The 26164-nt window shown below is 45.1% G+C and overlaps 1 protein-coding gene across 7 annotated transcripts in view; it reads left to right on the forward strand.

The window, feature by feature from the left end:
- The window catches only part of LOC146009370 (uncharacterized), a 116293-nt gene that overhangs the window by 64865 nt on the left and 25264 nt on the right, over positions 1-26164 (forward strand). For 6 of the 7 annotated variants that reach the window (XM_083149674.1, XM_083149676.1, XM_083149678.1 and 3 more), the window contains exons 6-8: positions 913-960; positions 3720-3830; positions 18205-18315. In XM_083149674.1, the coding sequence (XP_083005800.1) occupies positions 913-960; positions 3720-3830; positions 18205-18315 (270 nt within the window). The remainder of the gene's footprint in view (positions 1-912; positions 961-3719; positions 3831-18204; positions 18316-26164) is intronic. The other variant, XM_083149679.1, reaches the window with a different exon arrangement.

Consider the following 26164-nt stretch of genomic DNA (forward strand, 5'->3'; position numbering starts at 1 on the left):
CCTTTCAAAACCATCAAGCACCATCACTTTTGTATATGTTAAAATCTAAAATCATCATGGTAAATACACTAAAATACACATTAAATACACTAAAATCATCACAGATAATTCATCAATCACTGTATAGCACATACCCAATCAAAAGTCAGAAAATAACACCTTATCAATAATAAAGAATTAAAAAACACTAGCCACAATAATAGGGTAGGATAAGGAAAATCAATACAACCCCTGAATGTAATATAACCATGATAATAATAATATCACCTCCAGAGGGAATAGAATCCCAACATTATTAGGAGAATATATGCATAGAACAGACATCCAATAATCAAATAAACCAATATAACACTAAGGTGTGGAGGTGATTATAATTAGTGTGCCAAGTGAAGCAAGGCACTGAGCCCGAAGCATGGTGAGCGAAGCGGTACACTTTTTGTGTCGTCATTTGGTCCAACAAAGTGGAAAACCTTATGTCGACCTTTTGACTGTTGACCTTGCCCAAGTTCACCTAATGCTTGTGTCGGCCAAATGACCCTGTTGACCTAACCCCATGTTGACCTTCAGTAATATCGAGCTAATGAGTGTCGAACTAGTTGGTGTCTATCCAATGATCCATAATGACCAAATGATCTGCAGGTGAGACGCGGCGGGCACAAACCATCTGTACAGTATACACGTCACTGCTCAAAACCGTCAGCGCCCAGGGCATTTTGTCACTTTAGCGGACTTGTTAATGAATGACACATAAAGGTATATACTGAATAGGCCGCTTTGTCCTACTCCATAATCTGCCAGATCGATAGAACAGATCACATGACATTCCTGTATAATGAGCTGTGAGCACCTGATGCAGCAGGAAGGATCTGTCCTTGTTGCATTTGCTTAAATGTCATTTTTCTTTCTTTGCAGATCTTTCAGAATCCAAAACAGGGAAACAGGTCATAAACTCTCCGCCAGGTAATAATGAAAAATCTAATTATATAGTAGCCATATATACAATAGTAGAATAATATAATGCATACTATATAAGTTTGCAAATTCTTGTTTGTTATTTTCTCAAGCTCACATACAATTAATATCGATTTAACCTGTTTCATGATTTCCTTTGTGCCTTGTTCTTGAACGATTCTTTTATCATCTTGACAGCTGCATTATTCTAATTACTGACAGCTCCATGATTCTAATTACTGACAGCTCCGTGATTCTAATTACTGACAGCTCCATGATTCTAATTACTGACAGCTCCGTGATTCTAATTACTGACAGCTCTGTGATTCTAATTACTGACAGCTCCGTGATTCTAATTGCTGAGAGATCCGTGATACTAATTACTGACAGATCTGTGATTCTAATTACTGACAGCTCCGTGATTCTTATTACTGACAGCTACATGATTCTAATTACTGACAGCTCCGTGATTCTAATTACTGACAGCTCCGTGATTCTAATTACTGACAGCTCCATGATACTAATTACGGTCAGCTCCGTGATTCTAATTACTGACAGCTACATAATTTTAATTACTGACAGCTCCATGATACTAATTACTGACAGCTCCATGATACTAATTACTGACAGCTTTGCAATTCTAATTACTGACAGCTCCATGATTCTAATTACTGACAGCTCTGTGATTCTATTTACTGACAGCTACATTATTCTAATTACTGAGAGCTATATGATACTAATTACTGACAGCTGCATGATTCTAATTACTGACAGCTCCGTGATTCTAATTACTGAAAGCTCCATGATACTAATTACTGACAGCTACATTATTCTAATTACTGAGAGCTATATGATACTAATTACTGACAGCTTTGTGATTCTAATTACTGACAGCTCCATGATACTAATTACTGGCAGCTACATTATTCTACTTACAGACAGCTCTGTGATTCTAATTACTGACAGCTACATGATTCTAATTACTGACAGCTACATGATACTAATTACTGAGAGCAACATGATTCTAATTACTGACAGCTACATGATACTAATTACTGAGAGCTCTGTGATACTAATTACTGACAGCTCCATGATTCTAATTACTGACAGCTACATGATACTAATTACTGACAGCACCGTGATTCTATTACTGACAGATCCATGATTCTAATTACTGGCAGCTCTGGGATTCTAATTACTGACATCTCCATGATGCTAATTACTGACAGCTACATTATTCTAATTAGACAGTTCTGTTATTGTAATTGCTGACAGCTACATGATTCTAATAACTGACAGCTACATGATTCTAATAACTGACATCTCCATGATACTAATTACTGACAGCTCCCTGATTCTAATTGCTGAGAGATCCGTGATACTAATTACTGACAGATCTGTGATTCTAATTACTGACAGCTCCATGATTCTAATTACTGACAGCTCCATGATGCTAATTACTGACAGCTACATTATTCTAATTACAGACAGCTCCATGATTCTAATTACTGAGAGCAACATGATTCAAACTTCTGTGGGATCCGTGATTCTAATTACTGACTGCTCCATGATTCTAATTACTGACCGCTCCATGATTCTAATTACTGACCGCTCCGTGATTCTAATTACTGAGAGCGACATGATTCTAATTACTTACAGCTCCACTATACTTATTACTGACAGCTCCGTGATTCTAATTACTGACAGCTCATTGATTGTAATTACTGACAGCTCTGTGATTCTAATTACTGACAGCTCCATGATTCTAATTACTGAGAGCTCCATGATTCTAATTACTTACAGCTCCATGATACTAATTACTGACAGCTCCGTGATTCTAATTACTGACAGCACCATGATTCTAATTACTGACAGCTCCATGATTCTAATTACTGAGAGCTCCATGATTCTAATTACTTACAGCTCCATGATACTTATTACTGACAGCTCCGTGATTCTAATTAATGACAGCTCCATGATTCTAATTACTGAGAGCTCCATGATTCTAATTACTTACAGCTCCATGATACTAATTACTGACAGCTCCGTGATTCTAATTACTGACAGCACCATGATTCTAATTACTGACAGCTCCATGATTCTAATTACTGAGAGCTCCATGATTCTAATTACTTACAGCTCCATGATTCTAATTACTGACAGCTCCGTGATTCTAATTACTGACAGCTCCATGATTCTAATTACTTAGAATTCCATGATTCTAATTACTGACATCTCCATGATACTAATTACTGACAGCTTTATGATTCTAATTACTGACATCTCCATGATACTAATTACTGACAGCTTTATGATTCTAATTACTGACAGCTCCCTGATACTAATTACTGATAGCAACATGGTTCGAACTCCTGTGGGATCCGTGATTCTAATTACTGAACGCTTCATGATTCTAATTACTGACAGCTCTGTGATTCTAATTACTGACAGCTCCATGATTCTAATTACTTACAGCTCCATGATACTAATTACTGACAGCTCCGTGATTCTAATTGCTGATAGATCCGTGATTCTAATTACTGACAGCTCCATGATTCGTATTGTGCTGGTGGCCATTCCATAAATTATACTGATCGCTATGATAGCTCCACCGTCAGACTGGTGGCCCGTCCTTGTTCAGGCTAATATTAGCCAATGCAAAGGAGCAGGTTGATGGCGCAGCGAGCCGCATTTGGTTTGCTGCAGCAATCTTAGATATTTAAAAATGCCATTCATTATTTCTGTTTTTTTTTTAATGCATTGTTTAGGTGAGCTGCCATGTGAACTGACTGAGTTATGTGACCTCGATGATGGGAACTGCAAACTCATTCCAGGGACAAGCCGGAGCATGTCGTTTGGGAAAAGAGATATACGGTATGGTAAGTGCACTGTTTCTGTTTATTAATCCTGTTCTTCTAAAATGTGTCAGTGAATAATGAGTGCACCTGTGCACCTGCCACGTGATCTTTGCGGTCCTTGAGGACTAAGGTTGAGAACCACTGGATTAAACTTTCGAAATGTTGATGCTTTAACCTGAGATTGTGGGGGAAATTTAGTAAAAAAAATTTGTGGAAAAAAATCGTATTTTCGTACGAAAATACAATTTTTTTTGGTGTATACATATTTTTGGCATTTACTATGCCAAAAAAACGTATTTTCGTATTCTTAATGATGGGACATTCGTATTTGTATTTACAAATACGAATGTCTACACCATCGAAAGAATACGGCAGAAATCATCATTCAAAAGAATGGTGGTTCCTGATTTACTAAGCAGCCGTATTGATAATACGGCCGCTAATTAGTGTAAAACTGCCACGAATATACGGCAGAAAAATACACTTTATTTTCCTGTCGTATTTGGCAGAAGCCTGCACGGATCAGTCAGAAGTAAAAAAATAGAGAAGAAAAATAAATTAAAAAAAATGGCGTGGGGTCCCCCCCCCACAGCTGTAACCAGCACCAGGCTGAAAGAGCCGGGGCCGGTAATAAAAAAAATCAGGAAACCCAACATATAGGGTTTCCCCGATTTTATAAAATCAGCCCCAGGCTCCAGGTCCGAGCTGGTTTTCAAAATACAGGGGACAAAATGACTAGGGGTCCCCCGTATTTTACGAACCAGCCCCAGGCCAAACCAGCCAGCAGGGTAATGCCACAGCCGGGGGGAGACTTTTTATACAAGTCCCCCCAGCCAAAGCATTAACCCCCTGACCGGTCAGCCTGACAAGGGGCCCTGGGGGAGTGGGGACCCCCCCAATAAAGGAGTCCCCCCCCCCCCCTCCAGGACTTACCTGACCAGGCTGAAGCCTGGTGCTGTTCCTGGTTGCCCTGTGCGGTGGCCACCGGGCTGATTCAGTTTAAAAAAATAGATGTAATAACTATTGTTTTAAATTGTGGAACTATGAGTCCCAGCAAGCCTCCCCCGCAAGCTGGGACTTGGAGAACCACAAGTCCCAGCCTGCGGGGCATTAAAGGGCCCGCTGGCACTTGTAGTTCCTCAGTAAAAAAATAGTGAAATAAATACACACTGACACACAATAAAACTTTAATACATCCAAAGCCCATACATACTGATACTTACCTATCTTGAGCCAGTAGGTAGGTCCCTGGGTCTTGATCCGATGCCTTGTCCTGCTCCATGTCGGGGGTCGGCTCCATCTGTGTCGGCGGCGTCTGTGTCGGCGGCGTCCATCCAGGTCCGAAGAAATCCATGGGGGACCTGTGGAAGGAAATCCTACTCACCGAGGTCCTCCATGGAAGGTCTGAAGTCTTGATCCGCCGTAGTCCTGGACTTCTGTCACCTTCTGTGACACGCCGGCGGCTCCATCGGCTTCCTGCATCGGACTGTCATAGGCGCAGAGATCCTTTGTCCTCCGCGCCTCTCATCAGAATGATTCTATTGGCTGTATAATTCTATACAATATCTTTATTAAATCAATTTCATTTTATTCTATTGTTTCACTCCCTTCTGTTGTGGATGCAACATCCTTACATTAAAGCACCCAGCCTCCGTTACACTACAGCTAGTGCTTCTAAGAACGTGACAGTTTGTACTGACTCCGTGGATCCATCATCAGGTCAGGAGAGAGGCACTGTTCCTGTACAACAACTTGCGTCTCCCCTGGATCAACAGGAGGCTGCTCAGGAGCAAGTTATTCATGCCCTCCAGGGCCTGACAAAAAGACTGGACACTCTTCAAACCACGTTGCAAAAAGGTCAAGGGCCTGTAGTTACATCAGCACCTTCGCCTAGACCAGTGGTCTCCAACCATTTTTGGGGCGGGAGCTACTCGCGACAAAATAAACCGCCCGAAGAGCTACTAAATAGATTTGTTTTTAAAAATCTGCATAATATCCCAAAAAAATGCCCTTTACACATTATGCCACACACCGTAATGCCCCTGACACCTTATGCCACACACATGTCCAATATGTCACAAACATACCTCCCAACACGAGGGAGAGGAGAGAAGACATCTGCGCGTTCCGAAGGCACGCGCCCAAAATTAGAGGGTTCACCTACTACCGTGGAACTCCTGCGAGGCTACATCCCCCATTTTTTCCAATACGAGGGCATGGTCAGCTCTCTAAGAGCTGTAGCCACATATGGTGCGGCCATGGAAAATGGAGATGTGATACACATATGTCCCCAATAGTACAGTGCCAGATACACATGACCCCAATAGTGCAGTCCGTGATGCCCATTATACCTATGCCGCATACTGTGATGCCCATTATAAATATGCCCCGCACCGTGATGCTCCATTATACATATGCCCCACACCTTGATGCTCATTATACATATGCCACACACATGATGCCCATTATACATATGCCCATTATACAGTACATATGCTCTATTATGCAAACGTCCCACAGCGTGACGCTCCATTAAACATATGCCACACACATGATGCCCATTGTACATATGCCCCACAACGTGATGCTCCATTAAACATATGCCCCACACCGTGATGCTCCATTAATCATATGCCCCACACAGCATGATACTCCATTATAGAAATGCCCCACACCGTGATGCTCCATTATACATATGCCACACACTGTGATGCACCATTATACATATGCCACACACCATAATGCTCCATTATACATATGCCCCACACCGTGATGCTCCATTATACATATGCCACACCGTGATGCTCCATTATACATATTCCACACACCGTGATGCTCCATTATACATATGCCACACACCATAATGCTCCATTATACATATGCCCCACACCGTGATGCTCCATTATACATATTCCACACACTGTGATGCCGATTATGCCAATGACCCACAACGTGAAGCTGCTTTATACATATGCCCCACACCTTGATGCTCATTAAACATATGCCACACAAATGATGCCCATTAAACATATGCCCCACACCTTGATGCTCATTAATTAATAATCATCAAGGTGTGTGGGGCATATGCCACACACATGATGCCACACACATGACGCCCATTATACCTCAAGTAGTGAAAACGGAATGCAGGCTAGAGTCACCTAATGTATGTACTTTGCGCACACACAGTTTTCATTTTTTTTTTTACCTAATGTAAGAGTTGAGCAGAGGCTGTGGCGCAGGACCTGAGCAGAGGCTGCAACAACAATCACGCTGAGCAGAGGCTGTGGCGTCGATAAGAAAGTGCGCTGGGGACGTCAGGAGGTCACGCGGCATGAAGTCACTTTCAGACCTCCTGCCGCCAAGTGAGGATGGAAACGTTACGCGGCAGGAGGTCACTGCCGCCAGGTCAGGATCACAAAAGCGGCATTAAATCACTTTCTGACCTCCTGCCGTCAAGCAAGGAACCGCTATGCGGCAGGAGGTCACTGAAACAGCCCCGAGCTACTGGAAAAGTCCCGGCGAGCTACCCGTCGCGAACCCTGGCCTAGACCTATGTCTACAGCGACAGGAGATACTGCTCATCTTCAACTTCCTACTCCAGCTAAATTTGATGGGAACCCCAAAAACTGTAGGGGTTTCATCAATCAATGTGAAATTCATTTTGAGCTTCAGTCATCATATTTTCCTACCAAAAGGTCTAAAGTGGCCTATGTGATATCACTCCTTACAGGTTCAGCCCTCAACTGGGCATCTCCACTGTGGGAAAAATCAGATCCTTTACTAGCAGACTATGCCCGGTTTATCGCCACTTTTAAAATAGTTTTTGACGAACCAAGACGTCTCAGCTCCGCTGCTACAGAAATCCTACGGCTGCGCCAAGGATCCAGGACAGTGGGTCAATACCTGATCCAATTCAAAATCCTAGCAGCTGAGTTGGCATGGAATGAGGAGGCAGTTTTAGCAGCATTTATGAATGGACTCTCAGACAAACTCAAATATGAGCTTGCTGCTAGAGACCTGCCTCCCAAGCTAGAAGATCTAATCTTATTATGCACCAAAATGTATCTGAGGCTCAGGGAGAGGAATCAAGAGAGAAATCGATCTGACCCTAAACCTATTTTTCTTGCTTCCAAACCCTCTTCATTACCAACGGAAGAACCTATGCAGGTCAACCGTTACAAACTGACACCAGCTGAGCGTAAACGTCGCCAAGATGAACGCCTTTGTCTTTATTGTGCTGATCCCCAGCACTCCGTCGATTCCAGTCCTAAGAAGCCGGGAAATGCCAGAACCTAACCTGTAAAAGAGAGGACAGGTTAGGGGTTGTTATTAACTCTCTAAACAACGAAGATTGTATTCTTCAAGTTTCTCTGCAGGTTAAACATCAGCTCAGACAGTTGCCAGCTCTTCTTGATTCAGGAGCAGCAGAAAGCTTCATCACCACTGATGTTGTCAATCGTTAGCACCTACCCACTTCTCCGCTTCACTGTCCTGTATACCTCACTGCAGTGGATGGGAGTCGTATACTGGGAGAGACTGTCACACTGAAAACCCAACCATTAACTCTGCAAATTGGTCTACACACAGAAAAAATACAGTTCTTTGTCATCCCCAAATCCTCCTACCCAATCGTCCTGGGTCTTCCCTGGTTACGTACCCATAATCCCAATATCAATTGGGTAACGTCCCAGGTCCAAACCTGGAGTACTAATTGTACAAAATCATGTTTTAACTCTTTGGCACCTACTCGTCAAGTTTCTCTTCAGGTACCAGAAGGGTTACCCACTCAATATCAAGACTTCTCTGATGTGTTTTCAAAACAAGCCACTGATAAATTGCCTCCTCATCGTTCATGGGACTCTTCTATTGAATTAGTACCAGGGAAAAAACTCCTACTTACCCTTTGTCATTACCTGAAACACAAGCCATGTGGAAAACTTGGCCAAAGGTTTCATACGTCCTTCATCATCTCCTGCAGGTGCGGGCTTCTTTTTTGTAAAGAAAAATGATGGAGGACTACGTCCCTGTATTGACTATCGAGGGTTAAATGAAATGACTATAAAAAATCGATATCCACTACCACTCATCACAGAACTCTTTGACAGAATTAAAGGAGCTACAATCTTTACTAAACTAGATCTTCGCGGAGCCTGTAATCTCATCCGCATTCGTGAAGGGGATGAGTGGAAAACCGCGTTTAACACAAGAGATGGACATTATGAATATCTTGTCATGCCTTTTGGTTTAAGTAATGCTCCAGCAGTTTTCCAGTCTTATATGAATGAACTGTTTCGTGATCTTCTGTACAAACATGTGGTGGTCTATCTCGACGATATTTTAATATTGCCAACAGTGTTCAAAAACATCGAGAGATTGTCAGGGTGGTGCTCTCTCGCCTCAGAAAAAACTTTCTCTTTTGTAAATTGGAAAAATGTACTTTTGAGGTTTCACCCATACCTTTTTTAGGTTACATTGTATCGGGGTCCGGTCAGGAGATGGATCCAGCGAAAGTGGAAGCCATTCAGTCATGGCCTCGTCCTCATACTCTTCGACGGGTCCAAAGATTCCTCAGATTTGCAAATTATTACAGGAAATTCATTAAAGACTTTTCTACCATTGTTGCTCCAATAACTGCCCTCACTCGCAAAAATGCCAAGCCTTCCAAATGGGATACCAAAGCTGCTGATGCCTTTGTGTTACTCAAAAAGAAATTAATCTCTGCACCAGTGTTGACTCAACCAGATGTCAGCATGCCTTTCACCCTAGAGCAGGGCTGGGCAACACCGGCCCTCCAGATGTTGATGAACTACACATCCCAGCATGCCTTGCATCAGTTTCAGCATGGCCAGGTTGCAAAACTAATGCAAAGCATCCTGGGATGTGTAGTTCATTAACATCTGGAGGGCCGGTGTTGCCCAGCCCTGCCCTAGAGGTTGATGACTCTGCCATCGGCATAGGGGCAGTCCTTTCCCAGGTGAAAGCTGACGGACAATTACACCCATGTTGCTTTTTCTCCAAAAAATTCTCCCCAGCAGAACAGAATTATGCTATAGGGGATCAAGAACTATTAGCTATTAAGATGGCCTTGGAGGAGTGGCGGTATCTTTTAGAAGGGGCAGTTCATGTTATTAACATCATTACTGATCATAAGAATTTGCTGTATTTAAAAAACGCTCAATGTCTTAATTCCCGTCAAGCCAGATGGGCATTGTTCTTTTCAAGATTTAATTTTAAATTGTCTTTTTCTCCTGGAGCAAAAAATCGGAAGGCGGATGCCTTGTCTAGGTCTTGGGAGACTGAGGAGGAAGCGTGATCCTACAAAGGAAGTCCAATCGTCGATCCACTTGCTTTTGCCGTAACAACTGTTCGAGTTCAGATACCACCAGGTAAAACTTTTGTCAAGTCTAGCTCAAGAAAACAGATTTTTCATTGGGCTCATGACTCTAAGTTCTCTGGTCATCTAGGGGTTCAGAAAACCTATGAATTCCTGTCACGTCAGTATTGGTGGCCGGCTCTGAAAAAGGATGTTCAGGACTATGTTGCTTCCTGTCCTCACTGTGCCCAACATAAATCCTCCAATCTTGCTCCAGTAGGTCCATTAAGACCATTATCTATTCCCAGGAGACCGTGGTCTCATCTATCGATGGACTTTATCACTGATCTTCCACCATCAGATGGTCATACCACCATTTGGGTCGTCATAGACAGATTCTCTAAGATGGCTCATTTCATACTTCTACGAGGTCTACCTTCAGCTCCCAAATTAGCAGAACTGTTCATTAAAGAAATTTTCAGAATCCATGGGTTACCTGAGGAAATTGTGTCTGATCGAGGTGTACAAATTGTTGCAAAGTTTTGGTGAGCTTTGTGTAAAGTTCTCAAAATTCAGCTTGATTTCAGTACAGCATACCATCCGCAATCCAATGTCCAGATGGAGAGAGTCAATCAGGATGTAGAAACTTTTCTTCGTTTACATGTCTCCTCCTCTCAAGATGACTGGGTGGAGGTGTTGCCATGGGCCGAATTTGGGCATAATAACCAATATCATTCATCTTCTTCTTCTACTCCTTTCTTTGTTAACTGTGGCTTCCATCCTAGGGTTCCTGATTTCCAGCAAGTACCTATGACATCAGTACCAGCGGTGACTTTGTCCCTCCAGCAGCTCCGACAGCATTGGAGGAAAGTCAGGAAATCGCTAACGAAAGCCTCACAAAGGTATAAAAGGTTTGCGGACCGAAAAAGAAGAGCTGCTCCTACTTTGAAAGTAGGCGACAAGGTATGGCTGTCCACCCGAAATCTTCGTCTTCGTGTTCCTTCGATGAAGTTTACACCTCGTTTAATCGGGCCATTCCCGATAGTACAAATCATCAACCCAGTTGCCTGCAAATTAAAATTACCAAATTATTTAAGGATTCCCAATTCCTTTCATGTTTGATTGCTAAAACCTCTAATACTGAACAAGTTTCATCTTGCTCTGCCTAAATCTCCTAAAGTTTTTACCCATAGGGGCATCGAGTATGAAGTGGCTCATATCCTGGTACAAGAGATTACAGTATCTTATCGACTGGAAAGGCTATGGGCCGGAGGAGAGGTCTTGGACTAATGCCTCTGAGGTACATGCTCCCAGAATGGTAAATAACTTCCACAGAAAATTCCCAAACAAGCCTAAAGAGTGTCCTGGGGCCTCTTGTAAAAGGGGGGGTACTGTCACATCCACCATGGCTCTCACCCAAATCCCCTGTGCTGTGCCCAGCCCTAGGCTCTCTAACCGCATAGGTAACACTATGGCGCTCACCTCCGCTTATGTCCCTGGTCCTGTCGGGGTACATGTGTCCGCGCTGTCACCGCGTGGTGATGGTGGTGCTGTGTGCCATGCAGGGTATGAGCGGTATGAGACCTGAACCACCATGTGTGTTTGTGCCTGGTTAGGCCTGTGCCTGAATGCCGGCATTTGTGCAGCTGCGCACACTCACTGCCGGCTGTAACCTGTCGCCCCCTCTGGCGGCCGCCATCTTTTTGGTTCCCTCTGCCTGTCCTGTGTGGCTCCGCCTCTCCTGTCAATAGGCTGACCAATAGCCGCACAGCTCACCTGTTAAGTACTAACTGGCCGGGTTAGACCGGCAGTCAGTACAATGATGTCTACCCCTGCGCATCATTGCTCCGGTCTGGCTCTGTAGTTCCCACTACAACTCCTCTCGTGTCTCCAAAGGAAGTTCTCTCCTGCTGATCGTCTACTGCTCATTTCAAGGTACCACGGACTCCACTGCCGCCAATGCGGATCAAGTAAGGTTAGCCCCCCAAAGGAGTATTATCTTACTCATCATTCCCGACGGTTAATATCCACGGTCACCACTGTTTGCAGCCACGATCCAATCCAGCAAGGACAGTCTTCTTCATTTATATTCTTTGTTCTTCAATCTTCAAACAATCATCCAATCCTCAAACCAATCATCCAATCTTCCAACCAATCATCCAATCTTCCAACCAATCATCCAATCTTCCAACCAATCATCCAATCTTCCAACCAATCATCCAATCTTCCAGTCAACCATCCAATCTTCCAGTTATTCTTCAGTCTTCATTCAAACATCCAATCCTTCAACCAATTCTTCAATTACCTAAACAAATCTCTTCTTCTTCATTCTTCAATTCTTCAAGCAACATTATAATATTCTTCCAAGTACCAAGCATCATCATAATCTACAATAACGTATTGGACTATTGACTTTTATATTTGCATATCTACAGTATATCATTTATGCCATCAGTATCACTTGTCTTACAATATCTTTATTAAATCAATTTCATTTTATTCTATTGTTTCACTCCCTTCAGTTGTGGATGCAACATCCTTACATTAAAGCACCCAGCCTCCGTTACACTACAGCTAGTGCTTCTAAGAACGTGACACCATGATTATAATTACTGAGAGCAACATGATTCGAACTACTGTGGGATCCATGATTCTAATTACTGACCACTCCATGATTCTAATTACTGACAGCTCCATGATTCTAATTACTGACAGCTCCGTGATTCTAATTACTGACAGCTCCATGATTCTAATTACTGATACCTCCACGATACTAATTACTGACAGTGACTTTATTATTAATTACACCCACAGGCTGGGCTTTCCTTGGGTTTACAGGGCGCAGTGTAAGCGGGGTCTAAGCCAGGTCTGACCTGGCAAAATCCTGGGTATAATATCCTGGGTCAGAGCTGGGATTTTGGTGGAGAAGGGATCAGGGTGCTGCTAAGCTCGTTCTCACTGACACGTGGCAGCATCTTGTGTTACAAACTTTGGTACTTGTGTAGTATCACGGCTCCCACGATGGGCATCGTATAGGAAAAAATCGCATCGCATCGCATGCCATCGCATGCGATCCGATGCGATGCGATGCCATTTTTCACAGAAATCATTGACATGTGTTAAAATCATGTTAAATGCACCCCAAAGGGCATTTGTTACTGTATCACTCCTACTATGAACGCCAACCCGAAGCGTGGCGAGCGCAGCGAGCCCACGAGGGGCGGTGGAACGCCTCCTACAACCTTTTCATACCCCCACTATCCACGTCGGCGTGGAGTTGAGAATAGAAAGTGTTGCGAGCGCAGCGAGCCACCGAGCCCGAAGCGTGGCGAGCGCTGCGAGCCCCGTGAGGGGACGCGGATACCTGTAAAGCCCGCGAGGGGACGCGGGCGCTCGCCACGCTTCGGGCTCGGTGGCTCGCTTCGGGCTCGGTGGCTCGCCACACTTTCTATTCTCAACTCCACGCCGACGTGGATAGTGGGGGTATGAAAAGGTCGTAGGACGCGGGCTCGCTGCGCTCGCCACGCTTCGGGTTGGCGTTCATAATGGGGGGGGGTACAGTGTGAAAAAAGACATTTGGGGTGCATTTAACATGATTTTAATACATGTCAATGATTTCTGTGAAAAATGGCATCGGATCGCATGCGATGGGAGCCGTGATAGTATACAAGTACCCAAACTGTATCTCTATGGGTATGGGTGATGGGGTTGACCACTAAAGGTCGGCATGGCTTAGGTCAACCCATGAAATTGGTCAACATGGCTTAGATCAACAGGGTTGTAAGGGTGACACAGGCATTAGGTCAACAATCACAATCACAAGGTCGACAGTCAAAGGATTGACATGAGGTCTTCACGTTTTTTTTGTCCTGAATGTGGACATGGACACCATCAGTGTAACGCGCCCCCCCCCCCCCCCCCCCCCTCACATGGCTCTCTGCACCCGGCACAATATTATATTCTCCCTCAATGCCCCAGTGCTATGATGGCTAACTTTGACACTCCAGCTGTTGTTGAACTACACATCCCAGCATGCTCTGCTACAGTTTTGCTATTTGGCCATGCTAAAAATGATGTAGGGCATGCTGGGATGTGTAGTTCAACAACAGCGGGTGTGTCAAGGTTAGCCATCACTGCCCTAGTGCCCTAGTGGATGGTAGAGCATGAAAAACCACCTGCCGGCTCAAAAAAAATTTGAAAAACTCCACTTATGACCCTTTGACTATCGACTTTGCATTTGCCGACCTAATGCTTGTGTTGACCTTCCCACCCTGCCAACCTTAGCCAAGTTGATCTATTTCATGTCTTGACCTGAGCCATGTCAACCTTCAGTGGTCGACCATTGCATGTCGACCTAATATGGGTGGACTTAGTGACCATGTCACGTCTCTCCTCTGGCTCTCTGTCAGCCAGTCTGCGGGTGAGTTACTCAGTCACTGTGCACGGATACATACACTAGTGATCCACACACTGCTGTAGGGGAGTCAGAGTCCTGCTGGGACTAATCCCTGGTGCCGGGAACTTCCTCAGGCGTCAGATATGGTCTGTTGGGCCATCAGGGGTCAGTGGCATAACTACTGTAAGGCAGCCCCAGCAGCCGCTTGGGGGAACAAGTTGCAGTGGGGTCTGTGTGGGCGCAGGCACCCACTCGATGCAGACATGCTGCTGCCTGCCGCTGCCCCAGGGCCGGCTCTACCATTAGGCAGCTTTAGGCATCTGCCTAGGCCGCTGGGATCTGGGGGGGCGCCACCAAGTCTGCCTATCAAATATCAATGATGTCTATGAGAATCCTTGTTGTACTTAATGCAGATGGCTGCTGTGGAACTTCTAAGACCTCAGCTCCATACTTTCCCTTAAGGCATACTTCCCTACTTTGCAGGCCCCTCTTCCTTGCACTCTGTAGCAGGTGGCAAAGGGAGGCCTCCATGGAAAAGCAGGGGACTTGCCCACCTTCCAAGGGTGTGGCTAGAAGGACCATTCGGTTTTTTGGGAGCCTCCGTGCCATTCTGGAATGTTGGGCAAGTATGTCTTAAGGGTTGGAAAGTGGGTAAAGTCTTACACCGGCTCTGCGCTGCCGACTGACTGAGCACTGGATGCTCGGGTGCGGCCATGGCAGAGATGACAAATCCCCCCCACTGATTCAATTGACTGTACACAGAGCCAGCTATTGGCTACTGTGTACAGGATGGGTGGACGGATGGGCGTGCTAGGGCGGCCTTTGATGCGTGGAAGCCAAGGGAAGCAGCAGTGTATGCTGGTCTCTCTTCCTCTCTCCTGCTTCAGCTTCTGCGTTATTTGTGTGATGTCATCACAGCACAAGCTGGGGAAACACGCTGGAGAGGAGCTGGGGGGGGGGGGCACACGCCACAAACTTTTTGGCAGGGGGGAGCAAAATTTATAGTTACGCCACTGTCAGGAGTTACTGGTTTCCCCACTGGATTATTTTCAAGTTTAATCATGTATTTTATAGAGATGTGCGGGCTCGGATTCCACAGATCCGAGCCCGCACGGACGTCATCAATCTGGGCCCGGATACGAGCAGCGCTCGGTGCTTCCCGCCTTACTCGAATCCGGGCGCACGGGCAAAACGTCATCGCCCGGCGTCGGATTCTCGCGAGATCACGGAACCCTTAAATTCCGCAACCTCGCGCAGCCATCTTCACTCCAATCTCGGAGAAGGGTAGGGAAGGGTGTGCTGCTGCTGTGTGTGGTCTCTGCTGGGGCCCGTGCTGCTGTGTACTGTGTCTCTGCTCAGTGATCAAGACATCACCATTGCAAGGATGACTGGTGCTGTTTTCTGTCTCTCCTTTGTGCTGGGGCCTGCCTCTGCTGAGTCTGTTCCTGTATAGTCAGTCACAGTGTGATAGTCCACTGGTGCTGCTAGTGCCACTGCCTGCCCTGCACTGCCTAGTGTCTGCTACAGTCTGCTCTCTGCTGTTGCCACTGGCTAGTGCCTACCAGTACCTATTGCAGTATATAATTCCAGTGTGCTGTTGCCCCTGGCTACCAGTACCTATCACAGTATATAATTCCAGTTTGCTGTTGCCACTGGCAGTGGCTACCAGTATTTTATTTATTGCAGTATATAATTCTAGTCTGCTGTTGCCACTGGCTACCAGTATTTATCGCAGTATATAATTCCAGTCTGCTGTTGCCGCTGGCTACCAGTATTATTTATCACAGTATATAAATCCAGTCTGCTGTTTCCACTGTCTACCAGTATTTATCGCAGTATATAATTCCAGTCTGCTGTTGCCGCTGGCTACCAGTATTATTTATCACAGTATATAAAAATCCAGTCTGCTGTTTCCACTGGCTACCAGTATTTATCGCAGTATATAATTCCAGTCTGTTGCCACTGGCTACCAGTATTTATTGCAGTATATAATTCCAATCTGCTGTTTCCACTGGCTACCAGTACTATCAGTCCAGGGGTGCCCACATGTGTGCTGTATTCATCCAGGGGTGCCCACATGTGTGCTGTATTTGTCCATGGGTGCCCCCATGTGTCCTGTATCAGTCCTGGGGTGCCCGCATGTGTGCCGTATAATTCCAGGGGTGCCCCATATGTCCCATATCAGACCAGGGGAGCTGCCCTTTTTTTTAATGAAAATAAAATTAAGGTGTTTTTTTTTTTTTTACTGCAAGGGCTGTTAAATGCGCTGTAGTCCAGGGGTGAGCCAAGAGTGCTGTATAATTCATGGGGTGTTGCTAAGTAAGGTGTGCTGCTCTTTTTTATAATTAAAAGAATACACATTTTTATTTTTACTGCAGGAATTTGTCTGCCGTATAATTCCATGCCTGCCGCCATGTGTGCCGTAACAGTCCAGGGGTGCCGCCATCTGTGCCGTATAATTCCATGTGTGCTATATCAGGTCAGGGGTGCCACCATCTGTGCCGTATAATTCCTGGGGTAAGCCAAGTCTGCCGTATAATTCATGGGGTGCTGCCAAGTGTGCTGTATTAGTCCAGGGGTGATGCTAAGCGTGCCATATCAGTCCAGGGGTGATGCTAGGTGTGCCGTATCAGACTAGGGGGGATGCTAAGTGTGCCATATCAGTCCAGGGGTGATGCTAAATGTGCCGTATCAGTCCAGGGGTGATGCTACCTGTGCCATATCAGTCCAGGGGTGATGCTACCTGTGCCATATCAGTCCAGGGGTAATTCTAGGTGTGCAGTATCAGCCTAGAGGGTATGCTAAGTGTGCCACATCAGTCTAGTGTTTGTGCCGCACACTTGTGTGGCTTATCATAGTTATCCAGCTACCTCGGTGCAACCTTTTGCCCTAAAAACAATATTGTAAGGTGTGAGCTGTTCAGAATAGACTGTAAATGAGTGGAAATGAATGTTATTGAGGTTAATATAGCGTAGGAGCAAAAAAAAATAATAATTCTGCGATTTTAGCAGTTTTTATGCTTTTTTAACAAAAAAATCAGAACCCAAAACCCAAGAAATCCAAACACAAAACACTTAGGAGGTGTTTTGGCAAAACCCATTAGAACCCAAAACCTCAAGGTAATCAGAACCCAAAACCCGAAAAGTGGCCGGTGCACATCTCTAGTATTTTACACTAACAGCTTCTTACTGTCTGATTGTAGCTATTAATAGTTTGGGTCACCCCTATTAGATGGGAACGGTGCGATGTGCCACGTTGTTTCGGTGCTGGCAATGGCACCGATCTCACACACAGATTTGGTTGGAGCCCTATGGGGCAGCAAGTGCTTCCTGCCAGATCATAGCAGCCAATAGGAGCGACCCCTTTATGTTGTCTCTCTGATTCCTTGATGTGTAAATCACATTTTACCTTTTACCTTTTTTTTTTATATCCAATTCATTTTAGAATCAGTGAAATGTGGGCATCTGAGCCGTGCTATTGTGCTAGTGGCCATTCCATTAATTATACTGATCACTATGATAGCTCCACCGTCAGACTGGTGGCCCTTCCTCGTTCTGACTAATATTAGCCAATGCAAAGGAGCAGGTTGATGGCGCAGCGAGCCGCAATTGGTTCGCTGCAGCAATCTTAGATATTTAAAAATGCCATTCATTATTTCTGGTTTTTTTTAATGCATTGTTTAGGTGAGCTGCCAAGGGAACAGTCTGAGTCACCTGACTTCGATGATGGGAAACGCGAAAACATTTCATGGCCAAGCCGGAGCACGTCATTTGGGAAAAGGGAAATACGGTTTGGTAAGTGCACTGTTTCTGTTTATTGATCCTGTTTTTCTAAAATGTGTCAGTGAATAATGAGTGCACCTGTGCACCTGCCACGTGATCTTTGCGGTCCTTGAGGACTGAGGTTGAGAACCACTGGATTAAACTATCGAAATGTTGATGCTTTAACCTGAGACTCTGTGTCACGTTCATTACCCGTGTGCCTTCAAGTGTGGAATAGATTTGGACTCCTTGCTGCATGTACCTACAGAAGTAAATTCTGCCTTAGGGACACACACACACACATATATACTGTGTATACTATAAGGGCATAGTTGTGCTCTTATAATAAGGCATGACCATCAAAAGATGTGGGAGGGTTCTGGCTCATTGAGATGGTCCTGGCTTCAGAAATACAAGGGGAAAAAATGCAGGGATCCCTCTGTATTTCTATAACCAGCACCAGGCTCTTGGCCCAGTCCTGGTTCCCAAAATACAGGGAATAAAAGACGTAGGAGAACCACAAGTCTCAGCATGCGGGCATTAATGGGCCTTCTGGATCTTGTAGTTCTACAACAGAACCAATAGCCCCATAAGTCAGTCTGACACCTAGAAAAATAAAAGTTTAATTCACGCATTGCCACATACTTACCTATTTGGCCACGTAGGTTCGGTCCACTCAGGGTGGCGCTAGCCGCTCAGTAGATGATGCAGTGCAGGAAGACCCTGGGCAGGAGAGGCGCTCTCCCTGCCCTGCATACTCGCTGCTGTTCTCTGTGGCTGCAGTATGACAGGCAGCGGAGCCAGCAGCATGAAGCTTCCAATCTCCATTTGACTACATCAGTGGCAGCAGGAACTGAAAAGGAGGCATAGCTACACTGAAGGGAGGGGCGGGGTTACACAGGAGTAAGGCCGATGGAAGGAAGAGAAGATGAGCTGCCAGACAGATTTTAAGGTAAATAAAGCGAGAAAGAGAATAATACTGTCAGCAAGTGCTGTGGGTGTTATGTATAGGCAGCACTTCTACTGTCGGCAACTGGTGTGGGCATATGTATAGGCAGCACTACTACTGTCGGAAACTGGTGTGGGCATATGTACAGGAAGCACTACTATCAGGCTTGCCTATCCTCCTGGAATTGCCGGGAGGCTCCTGAAAATTGGGTCCCCCTCCCGGCCCCCCGGGAAGGTGGGCAATACTCCCGCATTGGCTAAGACAGCCCCCATACTCCCCTTACCTGCATCTCAAAATTAACATTTTCACGGGTCCGCGACGAGGGGCGGGGCTAAAATGACGCGAATTGCTTCATTTCGCGTCATTTTCGCCCCTCCCCCAATTCGTGAATTAAGTTGTTTGACTGTCATGGGCAAGGGGCTTGATGACGTCTGCCCTTCCCGCCCCCCTGACATGCTGCTGTTGGGTCTCCTCTGCGGGGTTCTTCCGGAAAGGAGACAAAAAAAGTCGTCAAGTATGACTACTACTGTCAGTAACTGGTGTGAGCATATGTATAGGCAGCGCTACTACTGTTGGCAACTGGTGTGGGCATATGTATAGGCAGTGCTACTACTCTCTGCAACTGGTGTGGGCATTATGAATAGGCAGCACTACTACTGTCAGCAACTGGTGTGGGCATATGTATAGGCAGCGCTACTACTCTCCGCAACTGGTGTAAGCATATGTACAGGAAGGACAAAGTTTTAGTGTGTACCCAGCGCTGGACTGAATTGCTGCTGGTCTATTGTAACGGGTTAACGCCCTAACCCAAATACATATACAGAACAAAAGGTTTAACAATAGACTAGCGCTGTGTTAGACAACAAATCAAAGTTATCTTGGATATAGGATGTAATGATCCCTGCAACAGAAATCTTCCTGGTGCCGTATAGAATTGAACTTACAATTAAATTCAATCAGGTGTTCCCGTAATGGTTTCTTTGTATCAACTTCAAAATAGCAGGGAGATACCAGCATGAAATCAACTTACATGTAAATTCTGTCTCGCGTACACATCAAAGGTTTCTTTACCAATGGATAACCATGGACGTCAGGAGGCAGGTAAGAAGAAATTTATTCACAGTAATCCACAAGGATCCACACGATAAAAAAGTTTTAAAATTGTCCAAATGAAGCAGACACAAAGTGGGCAGACGTCCGGCGGCTTTCCCCTTGATGATCGCCGTGCTGCAGATAACGCCGGCAGAGGAGATCCGTGTAGCGCCGCTGTGATCCGTCCCACTGATGCTGCTGGATGCGGCCTGATCAACGCGTTTCGGATATTTGAATATATCCTTTTTCAAGATGTGCCGCTGTGGAGACCGGGAGGTGCTTTTAAGGAGGGCCTGTTCGGTCACATGATGTCAGGTCAACCTCTCATATTTGACCTAGCCCGGCTTCAAACTCTCAGCTACATACTATCTATTTAAAGTGCATAGTAGTGCTAAGTGCATACAGAATACTATAAAAATTACAATAAAATTTATATTATAAAAAGTAATAAATTGTACAATAAAATTTGCATATTTATACAATATAAAAAAAGAATTAATTGCACATTAATCAAACAAGATACCATAATAAATTAATTTTAGCAGCATCTATATAATTATCTGACTGACAATATAACTCATATGAAGCCGGACATTTGTGAGGAGAGAAAACACAGAAAGAGGGGAACATGGTTAGTATTGTACATAATGCACCATATCCCACCTCCCACCTCATTATCCTTTATATAAGCCATTTATACTCATAATCTGCATTCAGTCCTTTGGGGACCATAGTATTTAATGTAAAAATGCACTTCATTTCCGTCTTGGCTACACGTTCTTCAATGTCATTTTTTCTCCAGTCAGACTTACAAAGTTTAATTCCACAAAAGGATTTGAGTCCCCTTATGTCACAACTATGCTTCTCCTTAAAATGTAATGAAGCGCTGTGCAATTCATAGCCTTTCTTGACATTGCGGGCATGTTCTGCTAGGCGGTCTTTAAGATGTCTGCTGGTCCACCCAACATACTGCTCACCGCAATGACATTCTAATAGGTACACAACGTTCTTGGAGTTGCAAGTAATAAACTCATTTATGGTAAAGCTTTCATTATTTGTGTTTGACATGTACTCCGTGATCTTAGGTGGAGTTTTACATACCTTACACATAGAGCAAATACCGCAGCGGTAGAAACCCTTAGACAATACCCTGGTAGTTCTTTTAGGAACAGTTTGAGCGCTCCTAACCAGAATATTGCTAAGATTATCTGCCCTGCGGTATACAAACTTAGGGCGATGTCCTATATATTCTTTAAGAACAGGATCCTTAGTAAGGACTCCCCAATGTTTGGTTATGAGTTTTTCAAGCTGTGTATGTTGAGAGGTATACTTGGTGATAAACCGTAATTCTTTACTTTCTGGTTTGACAGTTTTGTTAGTGGGGACAGCATCATGGTTTTTATTATATGCTTCATTTATCCAAGTCGGATTGTACCCTTTCTGACAAAAATTCTCTTTCATTATATCAGCTTGAATCTCATAATCCCTGATGTTGGTACAATTCCTCCTAAGTCTGTAAAACTGACTGGAGGGGATACTCTTTATCCAATTGGCATGGTGATTGCTCATATATATGAACAGCAGTCAGTTGGCTTAGTATAATTTTTTGTGCAAATTTTTAAATTTTCGACAAAAATAGTTAGGTCAAGGAAGTTTACAGTAGAGGGACTAATGGTGTATGTCAGCTCGATATTCTGATCGTTGTTATTTAAATATACACAGAAGTCATTAAGAGTATCTAGACCTCCCCTCCAGACGAACAGGAGGTCATCGATGTACCTGACCCATAGCACCAGGCTGGCACTCCAGGGGTGATCGGACCAAACTTGTTGGTCCTCCCACCTTGCCATAAATAAATTAGCATAACTGGGTGCCAGCCTGGTGCCCATCGCCGTCCCTGCCGTCTGGAGGTAGAAGTCGCCCTCATACCAGAAAAAATTATTATTTAAAATCATGGCAATGCCCTCTAAGATGAAATCTTTTTCTTTGTAATTTCTTCTTACCTGCCTCCTGACGTCCATGGTTATCCATTGGTAAAGAAACCTTTGATGTGTACGCGCGACAGAATTTACATGTAAGTTGATTTCATGCTGGTATCTCCCTGCTATTTTGAAGTTGATACAAAGAAACCATTACGGGAACACCTGATTGAATTTAATTGTAAGTTCAATTCTATACGGCACCAGGAAAATTTCTGTTGCAGGGATCATTACATCCTATATGTACAGGAAGCACTACTACTGTCAGTAACTGATGTGAGCATATGTATAGGCAGAACTACTACTGTCAGTAACTGGTGTGGGTATATGTATAGGCAGCGCTACTACTGTTGGCAACTGGTGTGGGCATATGTATAGGCAGTGCTACTACCATCAGCAACTGGTGCGGGCATATGTAGTGTTCCCGCTAGGCTCCTTTCACAGGGCGCTTTAGCCCTGCCCCTTTACAAGCCAGCGAATTCCGCCCTGCCCGTTTTCGTCCACACTGCACAGATAATAGCCGCGTTGAGAATTTACTTTTTCCTACCCGGCCGTGGCTGCAGGAAAAGTCTCCGCCCGCTGACATTGCGTGTGTGCGGCGGCAGCATGGTGACACTCCCCCCATGTCTCCGTAGCCTGTGCTGCATAGCCAGCACTGAGGGCAGCAGCGTGTGGACACTCCCCCTGCACTCTCCATAGCCTGCGCTGTATAGCCAGCGCTGTGCGGCGGCAGCGTGTGGACACTCCCCTCCGCAGTCTCCTTAGCCAGTGTGTGGACACTACCCCTGTAGTCTCTATAGCCAGCGCTCCATAGCTATGGATAAAAGCATGCCTCCTCCCCCCTGCCATGCTGCTCTGCTCCTCTTATGTGAGCGGCTGTCAGCTCTTCCAGAATGCACCCCTCTTCCCCCCCTGCTGCGCTGACATGCTGGTCACCAGGCTCTCTGAGGTGCCTGCACACCTTGCCTCCTCTCCCAGCCCATACAGTATATCTGTGCCCATATGGAAGTCTCAGAACACATGTCTCCCAGCCCAGACAGTCTGTCTAAGTCCGCTCTGTGTAAATGCAGTTTGGGGGAAAATAATCTGGTGAGGTAGGAGGGCTGTAAGTAATTGGGGGGGGGGGGGGCATATTTTTTTGCTTGTTTGATATTACAGTGATTGGATTTTTTTTTCGGGGGGGGGGGGGGGGGAAGAGACCAACCCTATTACAGTGCATGTAATTTGTTATTTGGTGGGGAGGGTCCAGCCCTATTACAATGCTTGAAATAGTATATTTTGGGGTGGGTGGGTGGGACCAGCCCTATTGCAATGCTGGTAATTTTTTAGCTAATTTATGACATAATTTTGCTGATGTTAGAAGCTCCGGTGTCACAAGATGGTTGCATGTAGTACACAATGTAATGGGTTTGTGATGTACAGTATAATAGGCATTGCAATGTAATTTTTTGGTGCGCGCCTTCGTCGCGCACTGTCCCTGTTGCCCTTATTTTTTTTACAAATTGTTGAGCCCTGGCATAACGTGTAATTGGAATGATGCCATGTGGTATAATATGAGTGTCTGACGCGTGATAGGCATTATGGTGTAATTTTTTATCTATCTATATATCACGCATCATTTTGCCCTTTAAATTAAAATGTCCCCTCACGATTGAAAAATGTGCCCTCCCCATGGTCAGCACCCTGCCCTGAAAAAATTCTAGAGTGAACACTAATATGTATAGGCAGCACTACTGCTGTCAGCAAATGGTGTGGGCATATGTATAGGCAGCGCTACTACTCTCCGCAACTGGTGTGGGCATATGTATAGGCAGCACTACTACTGTCAGCAACTGGTGTGGGTGTTTTGTATCGGCAGCGCTACTTCTGTCGGCAGCTGGTGTGGGCATATGTATAGGCAGCACTACTGCTGTCAGCAACTGGTGTGGGCATATGTATAGGCAGCGCTACTACTCTCCACAACTGGTGTGGGCATATGTATAGGCAGGACTACTATTCTCCACAACTGGTGTAGGAATATGTATAGGCAGCGCTACTACTTTCCACAACTGGTGTGGACATGAAGTATTAGCAGCGTTAGTACTGTCGGCAACTGGTGTGGATGTTAGGAATAAGAAGCGCCACTACTTTCGGTAGCTGATGTGAGCATTACATATAGGCAACACTACTACTGTTGGCAACTGATGTGGGCATTGCACTACTACTCTCCTCAACTGGTACTAAGGGACACTACTGTTGGCATTACCTGTAATAGGCACTACTGGGGCATTTTGTAAGGGGCACTACTGGGGCATTGTGTAAGGGGTACTATTGGTGGCATTATGTGTATATGCAGGAGTACTTGGAGCATTACACAAAGCATAATGTATGGCATAAGGTCATATGAGCATTAAAGTGGGCAGCATATTGTGTAGCTTGAATTACGGTGTGTCACATGATGTATAATGGGCATTGCGGTGTGTTGCATATTGTGTAAGGCGCATCATAATGTGTGGCATATTGTGTAATAGGCATTACTGCGAGGCTTAATATGAAATGGGCATTACCGCGTGTGTAATGGGCATTACAGTTTTATTGGTACTGTTATGTGGCCACACCACTTCCCAATGAAGAAACTCTTTTTTGCGCGGTGGTGGGGAAGTCACCAATTCCAGTTCTGGGACAGGGGCACCATAATGGGTAGTGATGTCACCAGTGCTACTGTGTGGTGTAATCTGGAGTGGGAGTACTATTTTGTGTCCATGCCCATTCCTTGTGAGACCACATGTTTTTCTTTTGGTGTGCGCTGTACCTTTGTAAAGTATTAGAGGGCATTTTAAGTTTTTCAGGAGGGCGCCGGACACCCTAGCACCGAAGGGCGCCAGACACCCTAGCAGTAGAATCCAAGGTGGTACCTGTGAAAGGAAATCATACTCACAAGCTCCCCTGGTATAGATCGGTCAGCTTCGTTCCCTGTAGGCATCCACAAGTTTATATAAACAAGCAGACCAAGGAGCCGCAAGTTTGTTTACACTTGCAGCTCCTCCCCGAGACTGAGGGATTCCCCAGTGATGGCATTCACTGGGTCCTCCCTCATCTAATTGGCTGATTGGTTGTGCGCATCACCATTGATGCCCATGCTAAAACTTTAACAAGGTGTCTATGGTTGGTACCCACCATACATTTTTAACATGGGCATCAATGGAGCCGTGCACAGCCAATCAGCCGCAGAGGTCCCCCAGCAACAAAAGCATTAACGTTCATCCTTGCTGCACTGGCCTGCAGCCACAGTCTGCCATGCTTCCCAGTAAGGCTTTTCAGTAAGCACTACACATACTCAGGCCTACATGCTGGCTGCTATTCAGCATCAGTGCCCAGAGCAGTGGGCAGATGAGAGTTATAAACTCTTCCTGTGCTCTGCTGATGACTTTTCCTGCTGACTCTGGGCCACCTGTAAAAGCCAGAGATCCAGATCACCATTGTTGCTGCAGAGAGCGCTAGGAATGGTCATTGACGTTATTGCCATCGATGGTTGCCCTCAATGGCAATAGTGCAAGTGACCATCGATGTGATGTATGACCATCAATGGTTTGAAATATTGATGGCCATCCCTTTTATTTGACTGACTCAGCCTATCAGATCCTGTGGGTGGAGATTTATGGGTGTTGGGGGCGGAGCTATACTCCATGTCCCAGCCCCTTGGACAAGAAAAAAACTACTATTCAGTTATGCTTTGCCATCGATGGATGGAAACCATCTTGTTCTTCCCCATCAATGGCAAAACTATTCTACATCTGTCAAAATCATCGATGGTCGATGGCCATCCCTATGAAGCACAGGTTTTCCTTTCTTCTCGCTTTGAGGGAGTTAATTCCACATGAAT

The sequence above is a fragment of the Crinia signifera genome, chromosome 6 (genome assembly GCF_055691185.1).
Source record: "Crinia signifera chromosome 6, ASM5569118v1, whole genome shotgun sequence".
NCBI classification, from domain to species: Eukaryota; Metazoa; Chordata; class Amphibia; order Anura; family Myobatrachidae; genus Crinia; species Crinia signifera.